Here is a 20,224-nt window from a genome sequence, read left to right as displayed (position 1 = left end):
GCATCGGTGTCTTAACACCTTTCCAATTGAGCATACTTGACTGTATAAACCAAGGACCTTAAGTTTGCTAGTCATATGCTGTAGCAATGAAGCACCCATTATTATTCTTACATGTTGCTGAGACCAAAGGAGTTAAGATGAGGAGAGAGTGGATTCCCTATAGCCCTGTGCTATTTATTGGAAATTACCTTACTGGATTGTTTTGCATTGTGACTAAAAATATTATACCTCACCAATCATTAGCAAATCCCCAAAATAGAAGGATAATTCACATCTTAAACATGAGCATTCCAAAGATTTGCACATGTAGCTCTTGGCACACCTTGGCCCTGTTTCACAAAGGCTTACAATCAATCAATCTTACGATTGATTTAATAGGGGATTACTTATGGTTTTGATCGTAAGGCACCAGAACCAAATTAGTTCGATCTTTGCATCGACCGTTGATGCTGCTTCGATGCTTGTTATTAATGAACTATCAACTAATTAATCAGAATTAATGCTAAATTTATATTGGTCAATATCAATACAGGCGAAAATCAATTAATTGGCTTTGAACAATAGTCATTAGCCAATTAATTGATTTCATAAATAATAAGGATCGAACAAGCATTGATGGTCGATCGAAAGATCAAACTAATTTGTTACTGTTGCCTAAGGCTTTGTGAAATCGGATCTGATCACTGCAACACATGACAATGCAGATTGCAAACAGAATGCACTTTAAATCAAAGGTAGCTAGATGCAGGGAAGTAGACTGCTGCCCTCAGCCAGTCAGAGTCCTGTCATAACGGCATGGCAAGACATAGGCGCTAATAAGAAATTGTGCTATGGCACATAACCAAAGTTGCGTGCAAATAATTATTTCATTAAGTCCAACACGATACAAACAGTAAGTTTTTCAGTGGTCACAACAAGCATAACACAAATATATGCATAGTGTAGACAAGAAAGAATTTAGTCTAGCAGAGAAGTGTATTCAGTTCAGTTTGTCTCAAAGCTCCAAATTATTATTCTTATATACAGGATACACCACTGGTTGATTTCTCAGCCAACAAAGACTACGAGCCAAGCTTCAAATTTTATGATCAGACTCTACTAGATGCCATTGAGAAAGGTGACAGGAATTGCTGGTTGTTCTTCAGGCTGTTAGCTCTGTGTCATACAGTGATGCCAGAAAGAAATGAAGATGGTAAGAAATGGGGTATTCAGTTTGAAATCCATACTCCCTCTGTAGAAGATTTAGTTAATTAAGTGTCTCACAGAAGGGGTATAGTTTTCAAACAGGATAGACGATTGGCTAACAGCGGGAGTATGGTTTTCAAATAGCATAGACAATTGGGTAACTTCCATTTGAAATACTCACTCCAGTTGTGGAGGATACAGGTGGAGTCTGCAATGGGTTTCAAAATAATTGACCCTAGCCAATTCCATTTGGAAAACATACTCCCTCTGTGGAAGACTTTTCTTAATCTTCCACAGGCATATGGCAGGTTTAAATGGAATAGCCCAATTAGCAGAACAATGGATTGTGAAAGAAAGTTTAAAATGTCATGCAGAACGAAATAAAATTGCTAATTGTTCATAGTCTCACAGTGGTGTTTTTGACATCTCGCCCCTCGGACACAAAGAGGACACTTATTGTTGCACTCAATGGGGGAAATCACAAAACATGCCATAAAATAAATACCTCTTGATGAAACAGTTCCAAAAGTTTGATTTCTTATCAGGTAAATCTTTAAATAAAAGTGCAGTAGATGGAACAGCCTGACGGAGAGAATATGTTGACTGTGGCTGCATGTAGGTGTCTCCAGGGCAATATTAATGTTAGAAAAAGATTTTGTAAGCTCCATTTTTGATTTTTTGTATCAAATAAGATAATTATAATTATTTTCTTTGCAGGATTCTTGAGTACCAAGCCCAATCTCCTGATGAGGGAGCTTTAGTTGGGGCTGCAAGAAACTTTGGATTTGTATTCAAAGTAAGTAGGCTACAATCAAGGAAAAAAGTCTTGGAACGCTTGCGTGTAAATAACGGAAAACTGTCACCCCCTCTCCCCGTGCAATGTTGAGAACTGCCAATGTCTTCAATGTGTTCCAACATTGCTTGATGGGGAGACGGGAAGGGTAAATCATTGTTGTAGATGTCATGTTTCTTCCCCAACACAATATAGGTCATTTCCATGAACATAAGAAATTCTGCTGCGAATTTCGACAGAGTGTGCCAAGCGTTCCAAGGACTTTTTTCCTTGATTGTCTCTACCGAATGCAAAATATTTCATCTAAATTTCGTTTTTGTCTCATAACTCAAAAACGGAATGTCGTATGAGCTTCAAATTTCACACGATTTGAGAGTGGGTTATATACTTTGCAATCATAATACAATTGTTGATAACGAATTTGGTTTATTTAGGGAGTGGTCACGAAAACACCCCATATGCTAAATTACACACGTTTCATAATTATGGCTCTAAACTGCTCTAAAATGTCGTTTTTGTCCATAACTCAAAAACAGAATGTTGTATGAGCTTCATATTGTACACGATTAGAGAGGGGATTATATGCTTTGCAATCATAATAAAATTGTTGATAAAGAATTTGGTTTATTTAGGGAGTGGTCACTGAAAACACCCCATATGCTAAATTACACACTTTTCATAATTATGGCTCTAAACTGCTCTAAAATGTCGATTTTGTCCATAACTCAAAAACAGAATGTTGTATGAGCTTCATATTGCACACGATTAGAGAGTAGATAATATCCTTTTGAATCATAATAAAATTGTTGATAAAAATGTTGAGTTATTTAGGGATTGGTCACTGACAACACCTCCTATGCTAAATGACACAAGTTTTGTAATTATGGCCCTCTTCTGTATGATACTGAGTCAATTTTCGTTTTTTGTCTCATAACTCAAAAACACTACAAATGCATTTTTTTTTTTTTTTCACAATGTTTTGCAGCATGTTTCCAAAATGTTTTTTTAATGTTATTAAAGCGTTATGTACCCTTTATGATATAACCTAACGTGTAAAATTTATGTTTTCTCTAAAACTTGTGTTTACTGAGTATAGGCACATCCGAGCGAATCAGAAAGATTATGATGTAACAATTTGAAACAACTCTTTTCTGAATAGTATATATAACAAAATACGCTTTGCGATGAGAAAAAATAAAAGAAAAAACAACAACAATTTAATACACTTAAAAAAAATATAGACCCACCATTGGGACTCGAACCATGCACATCAGTCAATAGCCAAAAGGTTAACAGTGGAGGACTAATGAAATAAATCATACGCTGCCATTGCTTTCAAGCAAAAGTAACAAGTTTTGTTCTTTTATAGTAGTCAGGAAATCGGGAAAGTGTAAACTTTATAGTAAAATGGCAAAGTGTATCAGTTTACCATAATGACAAAATGGTCCAAAACGAACATTTGATGTTTTGAGCCGCATCTCAAAAACATAAAACGTTCGTTTTTGCTATACCAATTGAGAATGTTTTATGGTAAACTGAATGACACTTTGATTTCTACTATAAATTTGTTAACACTTTACCATTTTGAATTGACTACTATAAAAGAACACAACTTGTTACTTCGATTATGTAAATGGCAGCGTATGAGCGGATTAGTCCTCAGACTGATAACCTTTGACTATTGACCGATGTGGTTCGAGTCCCAATGGTGGTCAGTTTTTTTAAAGTATATTCAATTGTTGTTTTTTTCTTTTCTTGTTTTTTTTTTTTTTCTCATCGCAAAAGCGTATTTTAATATAAATAATATTCAGAAATGAGTTGTTTATCGTATTTATTTCAATTCAAATTGGTATACTTTACTGTTATCAAATTTTATATCATTCCTGTTCCAATAAAACATTTTCAATTGGTATAGCAAATGTAAACGAAGGTGACGCTTCGTGAGATGCGGCCTAAAAACATAAAATATCGATTTTGGACCATTTTGTCATTATGGTAAACTGATACATTTTGAGGTTTCTACTATAGGGTGCTTGCATGGAAGATCACAAAGTTCAAACCATCCTAAAGACACGCTCCAGAGGACATGCAAATGCACGGAGTACAATACCAATCACCTGTTTAACTGGTTTTGATCAAAGTAATTCTTTGTACTCCATGCATTAGCATATCTTATGGAGCGTGTCTGGAGGATGATTTGAACTCATGACCTTTCGTGCAAGCACTCTATACAAGTTTACACTTTCCCCGATACCTGATTACTATAAAAGAACAAAACTTGTTACTTCGATTGCGAAATGGCAGCGTGGCGTAGCGGATTAGTCCTCAGACTGATAACCTTTTGACTGTTGACCGATGTGAATGGTTCGAGTCCCAGTGGTGGTCTTTTTTTAAAAGTATATTCAATTGTGTTTTTTTTTCTTCTTGTTTTTCTCATCGCAAAAAGCGTGTCTTAATAGAAATAATATTCAGAAATGAGTTGTTTCAAATTGTTACATCATGATCTTTGTGATTCGCTCGGATATGCCTATACTCAGCATACACAAGTTTTCCAGAAAACATTTATATATGCCTATACTCAGCAAACACAAGTTTTAGACAAAACATTTACATGTTGGGTTATATCATAAAGGGTACAAAATGTTTGAAGTTTTAATAACATTGAAAATATTTTGGAAACATGCTGCAAAACATTGTGATATTGTAAATAAATGTATTTGTAGTGTTTTTGAAAAAAAAAAAAAAAACGAAATTTGACTACAGTAGAGGGCATAATTACGAAACTTGTGTAATTTAGCATAGGAGGTGTTTTCAGTGACCACTCCCTGAATAACCCAACAATTTTATCAAAAATTGTATTATGATTCAAAAGGATATTATCTACTCTCAAATCTGGTGCAATATGAAACTCATACAACATTCTGTTTTTGAGTTATGGACAAAAACGACATTTTAGAGCATTTTAGAGCCATGATTAAGAAACGTGAGTAATTTAGCATAGGGGGTGTTTCCAATGACCACTCCCTAAATAAACCAAATTCTTTATTAACTATTTTATTATGAGTACAAAGCATATTTTCCACTCTCAAATCGTGTGCAATTTGAAGCTCATACGACATTCCGTTTTTGAGTTATGAGACACAAACGAAATTTAGATGAAATATTTTGCATTCGGTAGAGACAATCAAGGAAAAAAGTCTTGGGAACGCTTGCGTGTAAATAACGGAAAATTGTCACCCCCTCTCCCCGTGCAATGTTGAGAACTGCCAATGTCTTCAGCGGTTCCCCAATGTGTTCCAACATTGCTTGATGGGGAGAGGGAAGGGTAAATCATTGTTGTAGATGTCATGTTTCTTCCCAAACACAATATAGGTCATTTCCATGAACATAAGAAATTCTGCACGGAATTTCGACAGAGTGTGCCAAGCGTTCCAAGGACTTTTTTCCTTGATTGTAGAAGTAATTATTTAATAATTGGCTTTTTCTTAAATAATTTTGTGCTTGAGGAGTAATATTGCTACATCATCCAAACACTCAATTTCAGACATTTGACATTTGTGACCCAATCTAATCCACTCAGGCTAAAGTCGGAAATTTTGAAAATTGATTTACTACTATTACGATCAGTACCTACAATTACTAATGTTGAATCCCCAGGTTTTGGGAATACTTGGTTGCAAAGTTATAGACCTTTTATATGCCCGTTTTCTTTTTTAAATTTTTTCTCCTCACTTTTAGCGTATATTTCAGTTTCATTATTGCCAACTTTAGCCTGATTGGATCAGATCTGGTCACATTTTTTATTTTTCTGGCTAGCTAGATTAAAAAAGGTGCAGTGATTTATAGTGCAGTACGCACAGGCATAAACCCACCTACAAACATTAGCACACTTTGTAGGAATCTGCTGACCAATGCGACCCAAGACACACTATATAAATGATTTAGCATCAATTAGTGACTTGCAGCTAAGAAACACAACCTTATACATGCCAGAAATTTTAACCTATCGCAGGATGAACTCTCGAAATTCTTGTATGGGTAACTAAGACAATTAGCAGTGTCTCAGGGATAAGGTAGCTCAATTATTTCTCGAGAACAAAGAGGGACTGGGCTGGGTCAGAACTTGCATCAATTATTTCTCGAGAACAAAGAGGGACTGGGCCGGGTTGGAACTTGCATCACCAAACACCAATGCATAGGAGTCTTATAATTGAAGACCGAATTAAAAAGACTAGTTTGCGTCTGATGTCAGGGCAAAGTCGCGATGTGATCGGTTGCTGACCTGCACAGTACAGTATTTTTTGTCTAGTTGACAAATGGTTATACGCAAACTAGCCTTTTTAATTCCTTCTTCAATTATAACACCTTAACCCCCAGAGCACTATCTGCCGAAACATTGCCTCTGATTGGTCAATTACGTGATATCTTCAATTTATTCACCAATCAGAATGGAGCTTTGCAAATACTTCACCCCAATTTATTTGTATGGTGAAATTATCCTAACACTGTTGCTGATTGGTCCAATTGATAATGAAAATTTCTTTTTGGCCACTCGGCAGGTAGTTCTCATGGGGTTAATACATGTTGATTTGATGCTATGATTTCCAGGGTCCCAGGTTCAAATCCTGTCAAGGAAAATATGTCTTCCTTGGCTTACTTGAGGGAGAAAATAAATGTCAATCAATACATAATTGTCTCTTCCACAGTCGAGGACACCTACAACAATCACCATAGATGTACAAGGTGCAGAGGACCAGTATGAACTGCTGCATATCCTAGATTTCAACAATGTACGCAAGAGGATGTCAGTGGTAGTGAGACAGGGTCATCGCATTAAACTGTTTTGTAAGGGTGCTGATACCGTGATCATGGAGAGGTTATGTGAATCTAGTGGTCATTTGAAGGAAAGCACTAATGTACATTTGAATGTAAGTAGTTTTCTTTGGGTTTACTACACAGAATTGAAACCAGAGAACCCAAACTGGGTAGAATATTGGGGTATTTGGGTCCTTGCTGACGGTGCGCGGAGAGGAGTGAAAACAATTATGCATCAGTCAACTGAAGCGTCTTGGTACTCGCATGCAGGTCGCATCAAGTGCGTCTCTCAAATGCGCCCATCTTCATGTCGCGCTTGCATGACAACAAATGCCTCGAGCACATTCCGGGGGAAACCGAATACCCCCAATTTTTGCTCCATGCCTGTATCAAGATGGCGGTCGAGTCCCGGTTCTCCTTCTCTAATTCTGTGGTATACCAGCACGTACAATAGCACCATCAGATATGGAGGAATTAAGGGATTCAGGTTCATTCAAATTTCAAAGCACAAAATCAATTCTGAAGCATTTAGGTATTGGGTGCAGGTCGCATCAAGTTCAGTCCATTCATTATTATTTTAGATACGCATGTTCTGCTTTCTCCTTAATAACCAAAAATGGAAATTGAGACAAAAGATTGTCAAATAACAGTAATATTTGAGCCTTGTACTCACAATCTGTGAGGACTGAATAGAGAGATGTATCTTTGTGTTCATGATAAGGTGGCACCCTCTTTTCAGAAATGAATAACCTTTTTTTTATTCCCTGTACTTGAGACTGGTGGGGCAAAAAGACACACGACAGAGATGTAAGCCACAAAAAAACTCCTGTGAAAAGCAAGAAAATGCCTGAAAAAGAACCAAACCAAAACAAACTTAAGAGATTTCCAGTTAACTTACATCTCTGGTATAAATATAATAACCACCAGCCCCCTGCTCTTAATTCACTACTGTTCATACAATCAAATTAAGAAATGAATAACCCTTGAATGTGAGTACTTGGCATGGCAAGCAATTTGGAAAGATGCTTTAAACAATTCTCATGACTTGAATACCAATTATATATGCATGTGTATGAACTTTTCAGTAGAAATTTATCAATTGAATGAACACAACTGGGCCTCAAGGAAGAACAGATAATTAATTGTGTTTTCAACTGATTGAGTGTCCCAGGTTAAAGAAGAAATAAAACAAACAAAACAAACAAACAAACAGTGTGATGATTCTCAGCATACACTGTGTGATGAACGCCCGCATGTGCGTAACGCGGAAGTGAATCCAACCATGCCAACTCAATCAAGATTGGTTAGTATTTTCATTGTGTGTTTTCATTGTACTTTGAAATATGCGACGTACGATTACGGTCGGATCGTGTACAGCTGTTGGCAACTCTGCTCATTCAAATGAAATTTTGACTATAGTCAGTTAATTGCGTTTGACATTTTGATGTATTGTCTTCTAGGAATTTGCCAATGAAGGATTACGTACACTGTGCCTAGCCATGAAAGACATTACAGAAGACTATTATTTGGAATGGAGAAAGAGGTTCAAAGAAGCAGCGTAAGTTTGGTCTAAATCAATCTGTATGTTTCGAGTTGACCAGTTAATGTTACTACTCTGCTCTAAGTTTGCACCCTATTACAGTCCCACAAAGCATAATGGGATAGACCCAGCTGCTGTGGGTTCAAGTAGATGTAGAAACAATGTAATATGAAATAAAGTTATTCTGTTATAATACCTTCACTTTGAACTATGTAATAAGAAGAAAGGGTAAACCTTCATTTTGCAGGACATCACTAGATGATAGAGAAGGCAAACTGGATGAAGTGTATGAGGAGATTGAACAGGACTTGGTGCTCCTTGGTGCCACAGCTGTTGAAGACAAACTGCAGGATGGTGTACCCGAAACTATTGAAAACCTTCACAAGGTAGGCACTTCACCTTTTGCAGTAATGGGCTATTCAAGTTGAAATCCATACACCCCCTATGGAAGATATGACCTTAATCTTCTACACATGGAGTGTGAATTTCAAATGGGGTTACCTGAATGGGTGATTCCATTTGAAATCTACCCCCTTGTGTGGGAGATTAAGGTCATGTCTTCCATAGGGGATGTGCGGATTTCAACTGAAACAGCCCATTGCAGCTGCAAAAACAGCTTTGTACTACAAAGAAAGCTTTGCACTGCAAAAAAACTGGAAAAAGCCATCCTCCCCATGTGTATAATACAAATGAATGGTTCATTTTAATCTGGAGCTCATCATTTTAGAATAAAAAATCTAACAATGCACCAATGAAATGCAAATGGGGTAGGGCCTGGATGGGTGACTCTATCTGAAATCTACACCCCCTGTGTGGGAGATTAAGGTTGTATGGATTTTAACTGGGATTGCCCATTACTTAAATATTACCAAACAAATTGTCCAAGAAAATGTGTGAATATGAATTATATTTGCTCACCTTTCTCCCTACCAGGCTGACATCAAGTTATGGGTACTAACTGGAGACAAACAAGAAACTGCAATCAACATTGGCTACTCCTGTCGTCTGCTCACTGAAGACTTCAATGAGGTGTTCGTCCTGGATGCCAACACTGAAGAAGAAGCTAAAGAATCAGTGGTAAATGCTCTTCACAAGATACGGGAGACAGTGGGCATCAAAGGGAAGGATGAACTGGAAGGGGTTGATGAAGATGAGATATCAGTGCAGAGTAAAGACTTTGATGATGTCAAGGATGTCTATAGTTTTGCATTGATTGTCACTGGCGCATGTTTGGTAAGTATTAGTTATGGGTTGAAACGGTTTATTACTTGCTGAGATAGTATACAATTACTACATGGTTAGAGGGCAAAGTATTTTTCCTGAGGTACTGGCTACGGGCCACTCACCCTGAATCCATAGGGTTAGGGGTGTTAGGCTTGTAGCCAGTACCAAGGTTCAATAGTTGCCCTATTTCCCCGATATAAACCATGTAATATTTGTTTTATTACACCAAACTGTGGCTTTGGGGATGAGGTTGTCATGTAGATAATGAAAATTATATACTTCATTAATATATTCTTGTTCATTGATTGGTTAAAAGTGGATCACATGACCAAAAATAGTTCTACCATCAGTACTCCTATCTGTAAATAGTACCTCTAAGCCGTAAATAGTATTTTCAATGTCCCGGATGAGCCGTAAATAGTACCTCCAAGCCGTAAATAGTACTTTTGATCATGCCTTCGGCGGTATGCCGCATTCGATGCGACGGAACAGTTCACGCCTTGAAACTGCTATAGCGTCATTTCGGCGCTGCTGTAATTGGTTAGCCCGATTTTAGGCTATTCGATTTTTGAAGGGTAGGTTGTGCTTAAATTGGTCGTGCTGTTCACTCAGGATAGAAGCGGGAGAGTCAAACGTCAAATGATTTTCTTTTAACAAATCAATGAACAAAGAACATATTAATGAAGTATATAAAACAAATATATACTTTTATTGAAGTTCTGGTTAAACTATGGTCCTCGTTGAGATCAATTAATACTATTTTCCTGAGGGGCTGCGCTCCTCAGGAAAATAGTACTATTGATCTCACCTCGGGCCCATAGTTTTAACCAGAACTTCTCATGGCAGTATATATTTGTATACTATCGCACTGTGAAATCCTGGGGGTGAAATAGGTTGTGTTGTTTGCCTTTGACCAATAAAGTGGCATGATTTGCTTATGAATATTTATGAGGTGTAATAAAAATGATTTACCCTTTGCTTGTTCTTGAAAATGTGTACATTCTGGTGCTGTATTCTGTGAAGCCAAAAGCTGAATGGAAAGATTTATGTTTGGGAAATACAGATTTGTATGTTCGAAGAAATTGAGGTTCATAGCATCAGATTGTAGATGATATTTTCCTGATTTTGTGAGTACAAGCAGGTGGAACATGAATTCAATGTCGTCTTCAGACTTGTTGTTTAACTTTGGTTAAGGATTTCAGTACATTTTTCTTAACCCTAACGTTAAAGTGGTTTTTGGACCTCGCATGTCAAGCACTCCATCAGCGAAGTGTAGCCACGGGTGTTTTGCTGGCCCAGCCAATGAAACTGTGCATATATATGTGACATGATCTGATCCACAGGGGCCAAAGGCGGCAAATTTGAAATTGAGATAAAGGCAAATATATGGAGTAAAAAACAATAAAATACATAAGAAAATGCACATCACAAAACCTCATAACTTTAGAACCAAATATGCTAGACCTTTGGTGTTTTCAGTATATAATAGCCTAATGTTACTAAAAGATAATAATTATAGTAACGTAATTCAATTTTCAAAAATGCCTCCTTTGGCCCCTGTTGAGCAGATCGTGTCACATATATATACATGTATCTCTTCAGGTGATTGCCTCATAGCATCATGTGGGTTGCATGAATGGGCAGTGGTTTTACTTTGTAAGATTTTATAGAGTTAGGGTTAATATCATATCATTTTATTTTCCCTTGATAGGCCTATGCACTAGACCCTACTGTAGAGGAGATCTTCTTGGAGGCGGCTTGCTATTGTAAGACAGTAATATGCTGCAGAGTCACACCGTTACAGAAAGCCCAGGTAGTAGACCTGGTCAAAAGACACAAAAAAGCTGTAACACTGGCTATAGGAGATGGGGCAAATGATGTCAGCATGATCAAAGGTAAGTCTTAACCCCATATGAAAACTACCTGCCGATTGGCCAAAAAGTAGTTTTCATTATTAATTGGACCAATCAGGAACATTGTTAGAATAATTTCACCACACAAAAAAATTGGGGTGATTTATTTGCAAAGTTCCATTCTGATTGGTGATTAAAATGAAGATATCATGTAATTGACCAATCAGAGGCAATGTTAGATCCACAGGTAGTGATCAGGGTGTTAACTTGAGTGTTTGTATCCAATTTGTGTTTTGCAAATGGCTGAATGTAAGTACTCAAGCATGTTTTAACTGATCATAGACTTTGTGGTTTTGGTAATTTTGGTGTATTTTGATATTTTTAAAATCAAGCTCTTTTTTTTTGGGGGGGCTCTCATAAAATGTGTTATAACTAGTCAAATTAATTAAAAAACTCCAGAATTTTATCAGCAACTTTGATACAGATGCAAGACCATTGTGTAAGTAAAGTACTATGTAATAGCTGCCTTTTGCAAAACATCTATTGTTTGCAGCACAATCCCCTCATTGTAAATTGTTGATGTTTTGTTTTACTTTCCTGATAGCTGGTAAGTTAACCCAAGGTACACCTTTATATGTATTTGGTGTTCTTCATGTGTTATTGATCAAAAGTTAGTACATTTACTGAAATGTTACAAATGGCAGCTATTACATTTTACTGCACTTATGATGGTCTCGCACTCAGCCCACGGATTGTTATCATGTGCCAATACATGTTGGTGTAATTGATTAATTTTGTGTGATATTCCCTTTTCAGCTGCCCATAGTAAAAAATAGTGTAACCAATCGGGTTATTTTCTCTTTTTCAGCTACCCATATTGGAATAGGCATCAGTGGCCAATGTAATTGATTAATTTTGTGTGATATTTTCCTTTTCAGCTGCCCATATTGGAATAGGCATCAGTGGCCAAGAAGGAATGCAAGCAGTACTATCAAGTGACTTCTCCTTCGCTCAGTTCCGCTTTCTGGAACGGCTACTACTAGTCCATGGACGATGGTCGTACTACCGTCTTTGTAAATTCATGGCTTATTTCTTCTATAAGAATTTTGCCTTTACCTTGATGCATTTCTGGTTTGCCTTTTTCTGTGGCTTTTCTGCCATGGTAAGTTTAACAGCATTTTAAGGATTTTGTTCACATTAGAAAATACCTTTGTTCGACAAAGATTAGCATTTTGGTTCATGGAACGAAGGGACTTGATGAATTATGTGTTCACATTATGAAATCAATTCGTCACTTTAAGCAATTGATTACTTGAATGAACCTCTTTATCTTTATCAAACAAAGCGGTCGTATACACATACTACATGGTTCGAGGGGAAATACGGCAAACTATTTTTTGTGCGGGACTGGCTACTGGCCTATCATGGGGGTGATAGGCTTGAAGTTGCTCTATTTCCCTGATATAAACCATGTAGTACTGATTTGTTTTATTACACCAAACTTAGGCTATGGGGATGAGGTTGTCATGTAGATAGTGAAATCTACCGCACAATAAAGTGGCATGACTTGCTCATGAATATTTATGAGGTATAATATATAATCTTTATCAAGACGAGCATCAGCTGTTTTGTATTGGTTGAACATTCCAGTTGAAAATATTTCTTATTTTGTAATTATCATGTTCATGTATTAAGTATATGGTCAATTCCAGCCAAAGCGGGACAAAATTCTCTCTGGGGGCCATTTTGAAAATGTTTTCCTTTTCAATTCTAGACTTATCAAATGAGACGATCATATCTAGTGAATCATCAGGTGGAAGTGCCATCGGATTGAAAAATAACTTTTCTTGCTAGACCAAATAAAGTGTTAAATGCGCATATGCATGTTACCCACTTAATTCAAGCCTTTTTCACCTGTTGTACGCCATAAAATTTCACTTTCTTTAATATCTTTCAATATTTTATGTGTGACTCATATACACTAGAAATCGGTGAAGACTTTGAACGTAAAATAGAATTTATTACATATATCTACAGAGAAATATTTTGGTTATTACAAATTTTAAGAAAGAACCAGGTGTACAGTTAAGATTGTGTCAATTCTTGAACTCTTTCCAAAGTGGCTGTCATTTAACATTACTGTATTATTTCGAAAGATTAGAATAAATGCTTCATATAAATATAAAGTTAGATTTTGTATCTCTTCGCAGGATGAGGATCTCGGATGGATTCGTGGGTAACAGCGTCTGGAAAATAGCAATTCCTATTATTTTTTTAAAATAAAAATAAAAAATACTTTTCCGTATGTCAATAATTCAGGCTGCAATGGCACTAAAATGAATTTTAATCAAAATACAAACTACATGGAATATTTAGAATGGATCATTATGGCATTTTGGGTATAAAAATGTTGAGAATAATGAAGTTGCCAAATTCAAATAGACAGAGCAAACAGTTTTATATTATTATTTTAGTAAAATCATTCCATATTTTCATGCAGCAATATTCTATTAACTCGTGTTTGAGAGTTCCTATGAACTAAAACACTATCAATACATTGTTAACTATAATTTAAGTAGGGATTCGTGGGTAACTAAAATGTTCGTGGGTAACACATATTTGAAGGTATGTATTGGTAAGCGGCAAAATAGAAAATATTACAGAAGGTTGGAAACCATCATGCGGTTATTCCTCCATTGTGTTTCAATGATTCCCGCTTCTCTAACCAATTGCATTTACCCAAAAATGGTAATTTAGGATAATCAATCAAAACTTCATGATACAGCTTCAGTATACCTTCAAGAGGACGCTATTAAACAGGACTGTTTTGGAACCTATTTCGCATGTTTTCAAAAATGTTAAGATGCATAAGAAAGATATAATTTACTGAGTAAATCCTTGGATTCGTGGGTAACGCCGAATTGTGGGTAAAGCTATAAGTACTATAGTACCGTTTGGGGTTTATGTTTCTTAGGTGCATAAACTGTAAGTACTGTAAAAATTATAGCATACCCATGGCTTGAATATGTGCTGATTTAAACTTAAAATAAACAATCTCCTTGTTTTTCAAGGTTAGCATCTATTCGGGATTCGTGGGTAACAAAAGTTTTAACCGTCAGAGATTCTTTTTTTTAAAGCGGTGAACGATTTTTACGATTTACAATTTTAAGCGCTTGTCAAACTAAATTCAGTGTCCAAAGTCATTAAATGTTAATTTAAGTTATGGCAATTATATTTGCTGGACTCGTGGGTAACAGTTGATACGTGGGTAACGTCAAATTTGATTTTATGGGTAAAACGTATTTGCATAAAATAATCACTTAGACCTCAGAATTATAGAACGAAACTTCGTTTCATGATATAGTCATTTATGGCATATTCACTTAACATTTTTCAGAACGATCATTTTATTTTTGATACGTGGGTAGCAAAATTATTAGCCAAATTGACTTAATGGCCTCTAGAGTCCACAAACTTTGGTGGAATTCAATCGTTTTACATATGATGAGAGATCATGCAAACGTCTTTCTAACGGTAATAATTTCATTTTGATTGAAGGACATTCAATGACATATATGGTGCTTTATCGTTGAATTCGTGGGTAACGCCAATTCATTTAAGCCATCATAACTTGTCCCCTGGTATGACTGGCTAGTAAAGGCCTATATGCACAAAGAGAGCACATTGGACGTGACATGATATGCTCCATCAATAACGTGATTTCCTTTATTAATGACATTTTAAAGTGGAAAGTTAACATAGAGAGAATTTTGTCCGCTTTCGCTGGAATTGACCATATATATAATTTTAATCAGGTCTTCCAGGGAGACCAGTACATTTGTATTGATGGAATTTCCTGAATAAATAACAAATAAATAAATACACCCCCTATGGAAAACATGGCCTTAATCTCTCACATGGGGGTGTAGATTTCAAATAGAGTCACTCATTCAGGCAATTCCATTTGAAGTTTACACTCAGTGTGTGGAAAATTTAGATCATGTCTTCGACAGGGGGTATGTGGATTTCAACTGGAATAGCCCATTATGGAAAAGATACAAAGTCTTAATGCTGCTAATTGTTTGTTCTTATATACTTTGTTTAACCCAAATTTGGGTTGTTATGACAGTGGTTTACGCAGTTGTGCCACAAGCGTACGGATAAACCTCCCTTATAATGTCCTGCAGAATTAGCTTATGTTTCATTCCATTCATTTCAAATCTCATGTTTTATTGTTCACAGAGTGTTTATGATGAGTGGTTCATCACAGTGTACAACATATTTTTCACATCTATGCCAGTACTCTCTATGGGAATATTTGACAAGGTAGGTCACTCAGTTTATTCAAATGTCTTATGAAGTTGAGAAAAAATGCGATGGAATAAGAAAGTATCAATGATGCTATATAGTTCCAATTACAGAATACACTCATTGTTTTTGTTTACATTCTTTTATAGATATTATTTTCAATATCTAGCATCCATGTTGTTTTACATCATATAATCGGAGCCAGAGATAAAAAGACTAGTTTGCATGTGATATCACCTGTCAATCAAACTCAAAAACGATTTGTTTACGAGTTGTTGTCATAAAAGTAATTTCTGAAATGACAGTAAAACAGCATGCCTTAACATACAAACTGCTCAAAAGTTGGGTCTTAGTAATATGAAAACTTTTTTTCTCTGAAGGCACCATGTCAACAATGCCTAGAAAGTTGCAACAATGCCTAGAAATTACTGTGCCGTATTCGTTCCATTAATTAACCGCCCATGCTCCTATAAGTGCCTACCCAGTGACTTTACAACAAGCAAACTGATATTTATTTATTAACTGCTCATGCCAATCTGAATCATGGTCTGAAACATATGATGATGGATGAATATTTTGGGCCTTTTTTACGTATTGTCTTCTTAAACAATGTAAAAAATAAGCGCCCACCCAAAATGACTTTGTTAAGCACCCTGGGCAGTTCAAGGAACGAATATGGTTATTTTTCACCATTTTCTGTGATTTTTTTTCTCCATTGAAGGCATCAGATAAATCAATACTTTTATGTATTACAAACCAATCAAGAGTCATTGAAGAATGCAGATGGAAATTTGATTAATCATGGGTTTAATACTCAGAAAATCAAAATTGCAAATGAGAAACATGTAATAATGACTTGGGCAGTTTTGTTATGAGGGTGACGACATGCTGTTTCCCAAGCATCCATTTGTTTATAAACATTGCTGTCACTTCATCTGTATGTAATTCAAAACTATGAATAATCATGTAATCAACTATTTCTGTTTCTGCCAGGATGTCAGTGAAAAGATGTGTATACGTTTCCCAGAGCTCTATAAGCCAGGTCAGGAGAACAAATTTTTCAACTACTATGTCTTTGGTAGCAGTCTATTTCAGGGAGCTGTCACATCTATTGTTATATTTTTCATACCTTATGGTAAGGACATCTTCAGTTGGGTTGTTCCAGTTGAAATCCATCCACTCTCTGGCATTACCTAAGGCATTACCTTAATATCCCACACAGGGAGTGTGAATTTCAAATGGGGTTACTTGAATGGATGATTCCATTTGAATTCTACATTCCCTGTGTGGGAGATTAAGGTTGTGTCTTCCATACAGAGGGTGAATGGATTTCAACTGGAATAGTCCATTGCCTTCCAGAATCTTGAAAGAGATTCTCTATCAAGAAAAATAATACATTGCAGCAGAAGAAATGTTGAAAGTAGTTAAGAAAATTGAATGATATTTGCTTATTTAAGGTTGAGAGCCTCAAAGATTTGCACTCAAAGCACTTGGTGCATGTTTTATGCACAACGCATTACACGGAGATCGCAACAAGCATGCACTTTAAATCAAAGTTTATTATTGCATTTTGCACTCTATGAGCAACACGCAAACATGGCAGAGTCGATACTCTTTAAATCTAACCTCTTTGACCCGTATACACATTTCAACAACCCTTCCTATGGCTTTGTACAGGAGCCAATTATTGTTAATCAGTGATGAATCAACACTTTTACAATAGCGTATACATGAACGCAAGTTAACGAAATTTCGCATACGTGTCACGCATGAGGGCGTAAAATTCGTCATATGTAGAACTTATATTAATGACCTACCAGCCTGCACATGATTATATTGTTATGAACACGGCAGAGTGCCGAATGCGCAAAATTGCTGTTCTAAGTAAACGGCGTTTGAAAATCTTGGTACTATTCCATTGATCCTTCTAAAAATTTTGAACATTTGTGAGCACTCATTTGAAATGTATATTATAGAAGTGAATGTACACGAATTATTTACAATACTTGCACGTTCTGATCCCTCAAAACGTGTTTTAACAGCTATTCGGCTTTATGCTGTATCCAAAATGTCTCTACCACTGCGCAGAGAGGTTGAATACGCATTCAACTATGTGTAAACCATAGCACGCATTCTTGATTTGGGACTTTTGTGTAGAAATTACTGGTTGTCCTTAGGCTATGTAGGCTTAACCTATATAAGTTATAAATAGTCATCCCTGTAATATTTAGCAAAAACTCAAGCAGAAATAACAATATTGGCCTATATTTTGCGTATGATTTTCCGGGATTTTCCAATTTCACTGGGGCACACACACATTATTAAACCACAGCAATATCATGTGGGGAATGTTTGTACTTATTTTGGTATCACTGGATAGAAGTTACCTACAGCTATATGTTGGTATCAAATATATCAGTATAGGACATGTAATATAGAAAATTCGGGGTTTCTCGCTATACACTACTATAGATCAACCTGATTTGTACAGCTAAGTATACGATTCGTCTCTCTGTCGAATTCATTTATCGCACATAGGCACAATTCCTCCAAATCAAAATTTCAATAACTACGTCGAGGAGTAAGATTTACCATTAATTTTTGGTGGAAGTGAAAGATCACATGAAACATAATCATAAGCATACAAAAACTCAATTTACTCAAAATTCTCGATTCGTCACTCTGCCGAATTCATAACGATATGCACGCGTACATGTTGAAGACATAATATTGGAGGAAGCAGCTAAATTTTAATTTACTAGTTTTATTTTTGATATCAACAGAGAAATCGTTGATCTTTTTGTAATGTTGATTAGCAATAACTAATTGACATTTCTCATGAAAAAATTATGTGAATTAGATGATCTTTAGCTTGTTTACATTGTTGAAAGGGATTCAATCATTTAACAACTCACGTTTGGCGCGTCTACATAGTTTACTTCCACAAAACCTAGCAGATGATTTGGACGCATCATTGTTAAACGGTGATGGACAATGGTAAAATATGATATTAATTGATCAATTTGTTTGTGACAGGTGCCTTTGCTGAGGACATCTACCCTGATGGTTTATCAGCCCAAGCCCAGACGTTGTTTGGCTGCATGCTAGCTACTATTCTTATATTTGTTGTCAACTTCAAGGTAAGGATACAGGAAATCACCCAAAATGGGCTAATCCATTTAAAGTTTACACTCCCCCTGTGGAAGATTTTGGTAATATCTTTTACAAGGGGAGTAGGAGTATGAATTACAAATGGAATTACAACATAACCAACTTCATCAGAAATTCATCCTCCCTCTGTGGAAGATCATGTTTAATCTTTCTTAGAGGGTGCATGAAATTCAAATGGAACTGCCTAATGTGTCCATTCCATTTGAAATTCATACTCCCCCTGTGGGACATATTTCCAAGATCTTCTACAATTGTAGTGTGGGATTTAAATGGAGCAGGCCAATGGACATTATGAAATGGATACTAATAGACATGAAATGTTGACACTGAATATAGCAGAGAAATGCTGAAATTCACTATACTATTCGGCAAGGTCCTTTTGCACTGCCTGTCTGCTCTTCCTGATTATTAAACAGAACGAGGTCATGCCTGGGTCACGCGATGCTATGTAGAAAACGAAAGGACCATGCCAAATATAGAATAGAACTAAGAAAGAGCAATACTGAAACTGTTTTCAAAGGTATTTCGACAAACTTCTGAACAAAAAGGAAATTAATAACGCCTGTTTTTTTCTCTCTATTTTGCGCGGTATAACTTGTGTTGATGTTGAACATAATGATGAGCTCCAGAAGAAGTTCTACAAATTGGAACAACCAAACTGTTTGAGATTGACTCCTAGTGCATTTAGAATGGTTAGAAAGTAAAATTTGAAGAAAGATACTCAGGAGCAATGTGTGTGAGACATTTGAAAGTTAAAATAAGTAATAGATGCTCTCATCTACAGCTAAGTTGATCCCAGTCCAGTCTTGGTCGTATTTTGCTCTCCGCAGACATCAGGACTCCAGTAGACAATATGATGAAAGACCTGGATTGGGATAAACATAGCTGTAGATGAGAGCACCAATTACTTATTTTAACTTTCAAATGTCTCACACACATTGCTCCTGAGTATCTTTCTTCAAATTACTTACTCTCACTTGTTCTACCCATTCTAAATTCACTAGGGGTCAATCTCAAAACATTTGGTTGTTCCAATATAGAAAAATTTTCCTTTATAGATTGTCAGGTTAATGGAACAAACTTTCTTCGAACCTACTCATCAATTTTAAATCAATGACCTTGGGTGAATTTAAAAATGCAGTTGTCTATAAGTTTTTGTAATTATTTGATCTCAACATTATTGCATTTTGTTTTGTATCATGTTTGGTTCTTATATTTTGTGATATCTATTACTATATTCATATTATCATATCAGGTCATCCAGGTAGACCAGTACATTTGTATTGATGGAATTTTCTGAATAAATAACAAATAAATAAAACTAATAAATTGATT

The 20,224-nt window shown here is 36.0% G+C and overlaps 1 protein-coding gene across 1 annotated transcript in view; it reads left to right on the top strand.

Moving 5' to 3' along the window:
- The window catches only part of LOC140171392 (probable phospholipid-transporting ATPase IM), a 131,510-nt gene that overhangs the window by 101,297 nt on the left and 9,989 nt on the right, over positions 1–20,224 (top strand). The window contains exons 13-23 of the mRNA XM_072194638.1: positions 1,027–1,211; positions 1,903–1,981; positions 6,685–6,906; positions 8,254–8,351; positions 8,581–8,719; positions 9,267–9,566; positions 11,269–11,452; positions 12,349–12,572; positions 15,653–15,736; positions 16,712–16,853; positions 18,755–18,858. Of these exons, the coding sequence (XP_072050739.1) occupies positions 1,027–1,211; positions 1,903–1,981; positions 6,685–6,906; positions 8,254–8,351; positions 8,581–8,719; positions 9,267–9,566; positions 11,269–11,452; positions 12,349–12,572; positions 15,653–15,736; positions 16,712–16,853; positions 18,755–18,858 (1,761 nt within the window). The remainder of the gene's footprint in view (positions 1–1,026; positions 1,212–1,902; positions 1,982–6,684; positions 6,907–8,253; positions 8,352–8,580; positions 8,720–9,266; positions 9,567–11,268; positions 11,453–12,348; positions 12,573–15,652; positions 15,737–16,711; positions 16,854–18,754; positions 18,859–20,224) is intronic.

Source organism: Amphiura filiformis, chromosome 15, assembly GCF_039555335.1.
Source record: "Amphiura filiformis chromosome 15, Afil_fr2py, whole genome shotgun sequence".
NCBI classification, from domain to species: Eukaryota; Metazoa; Echinodermata; class Ophiuroidea; order Amphilepidida; family Amphiuridae; genus Amphiura; species Amphiura filiformis.
Note: the sequence above shows the minus strand (reverse complement) of the source record. Positions and strands in the feature narration are given on the sequence as shown.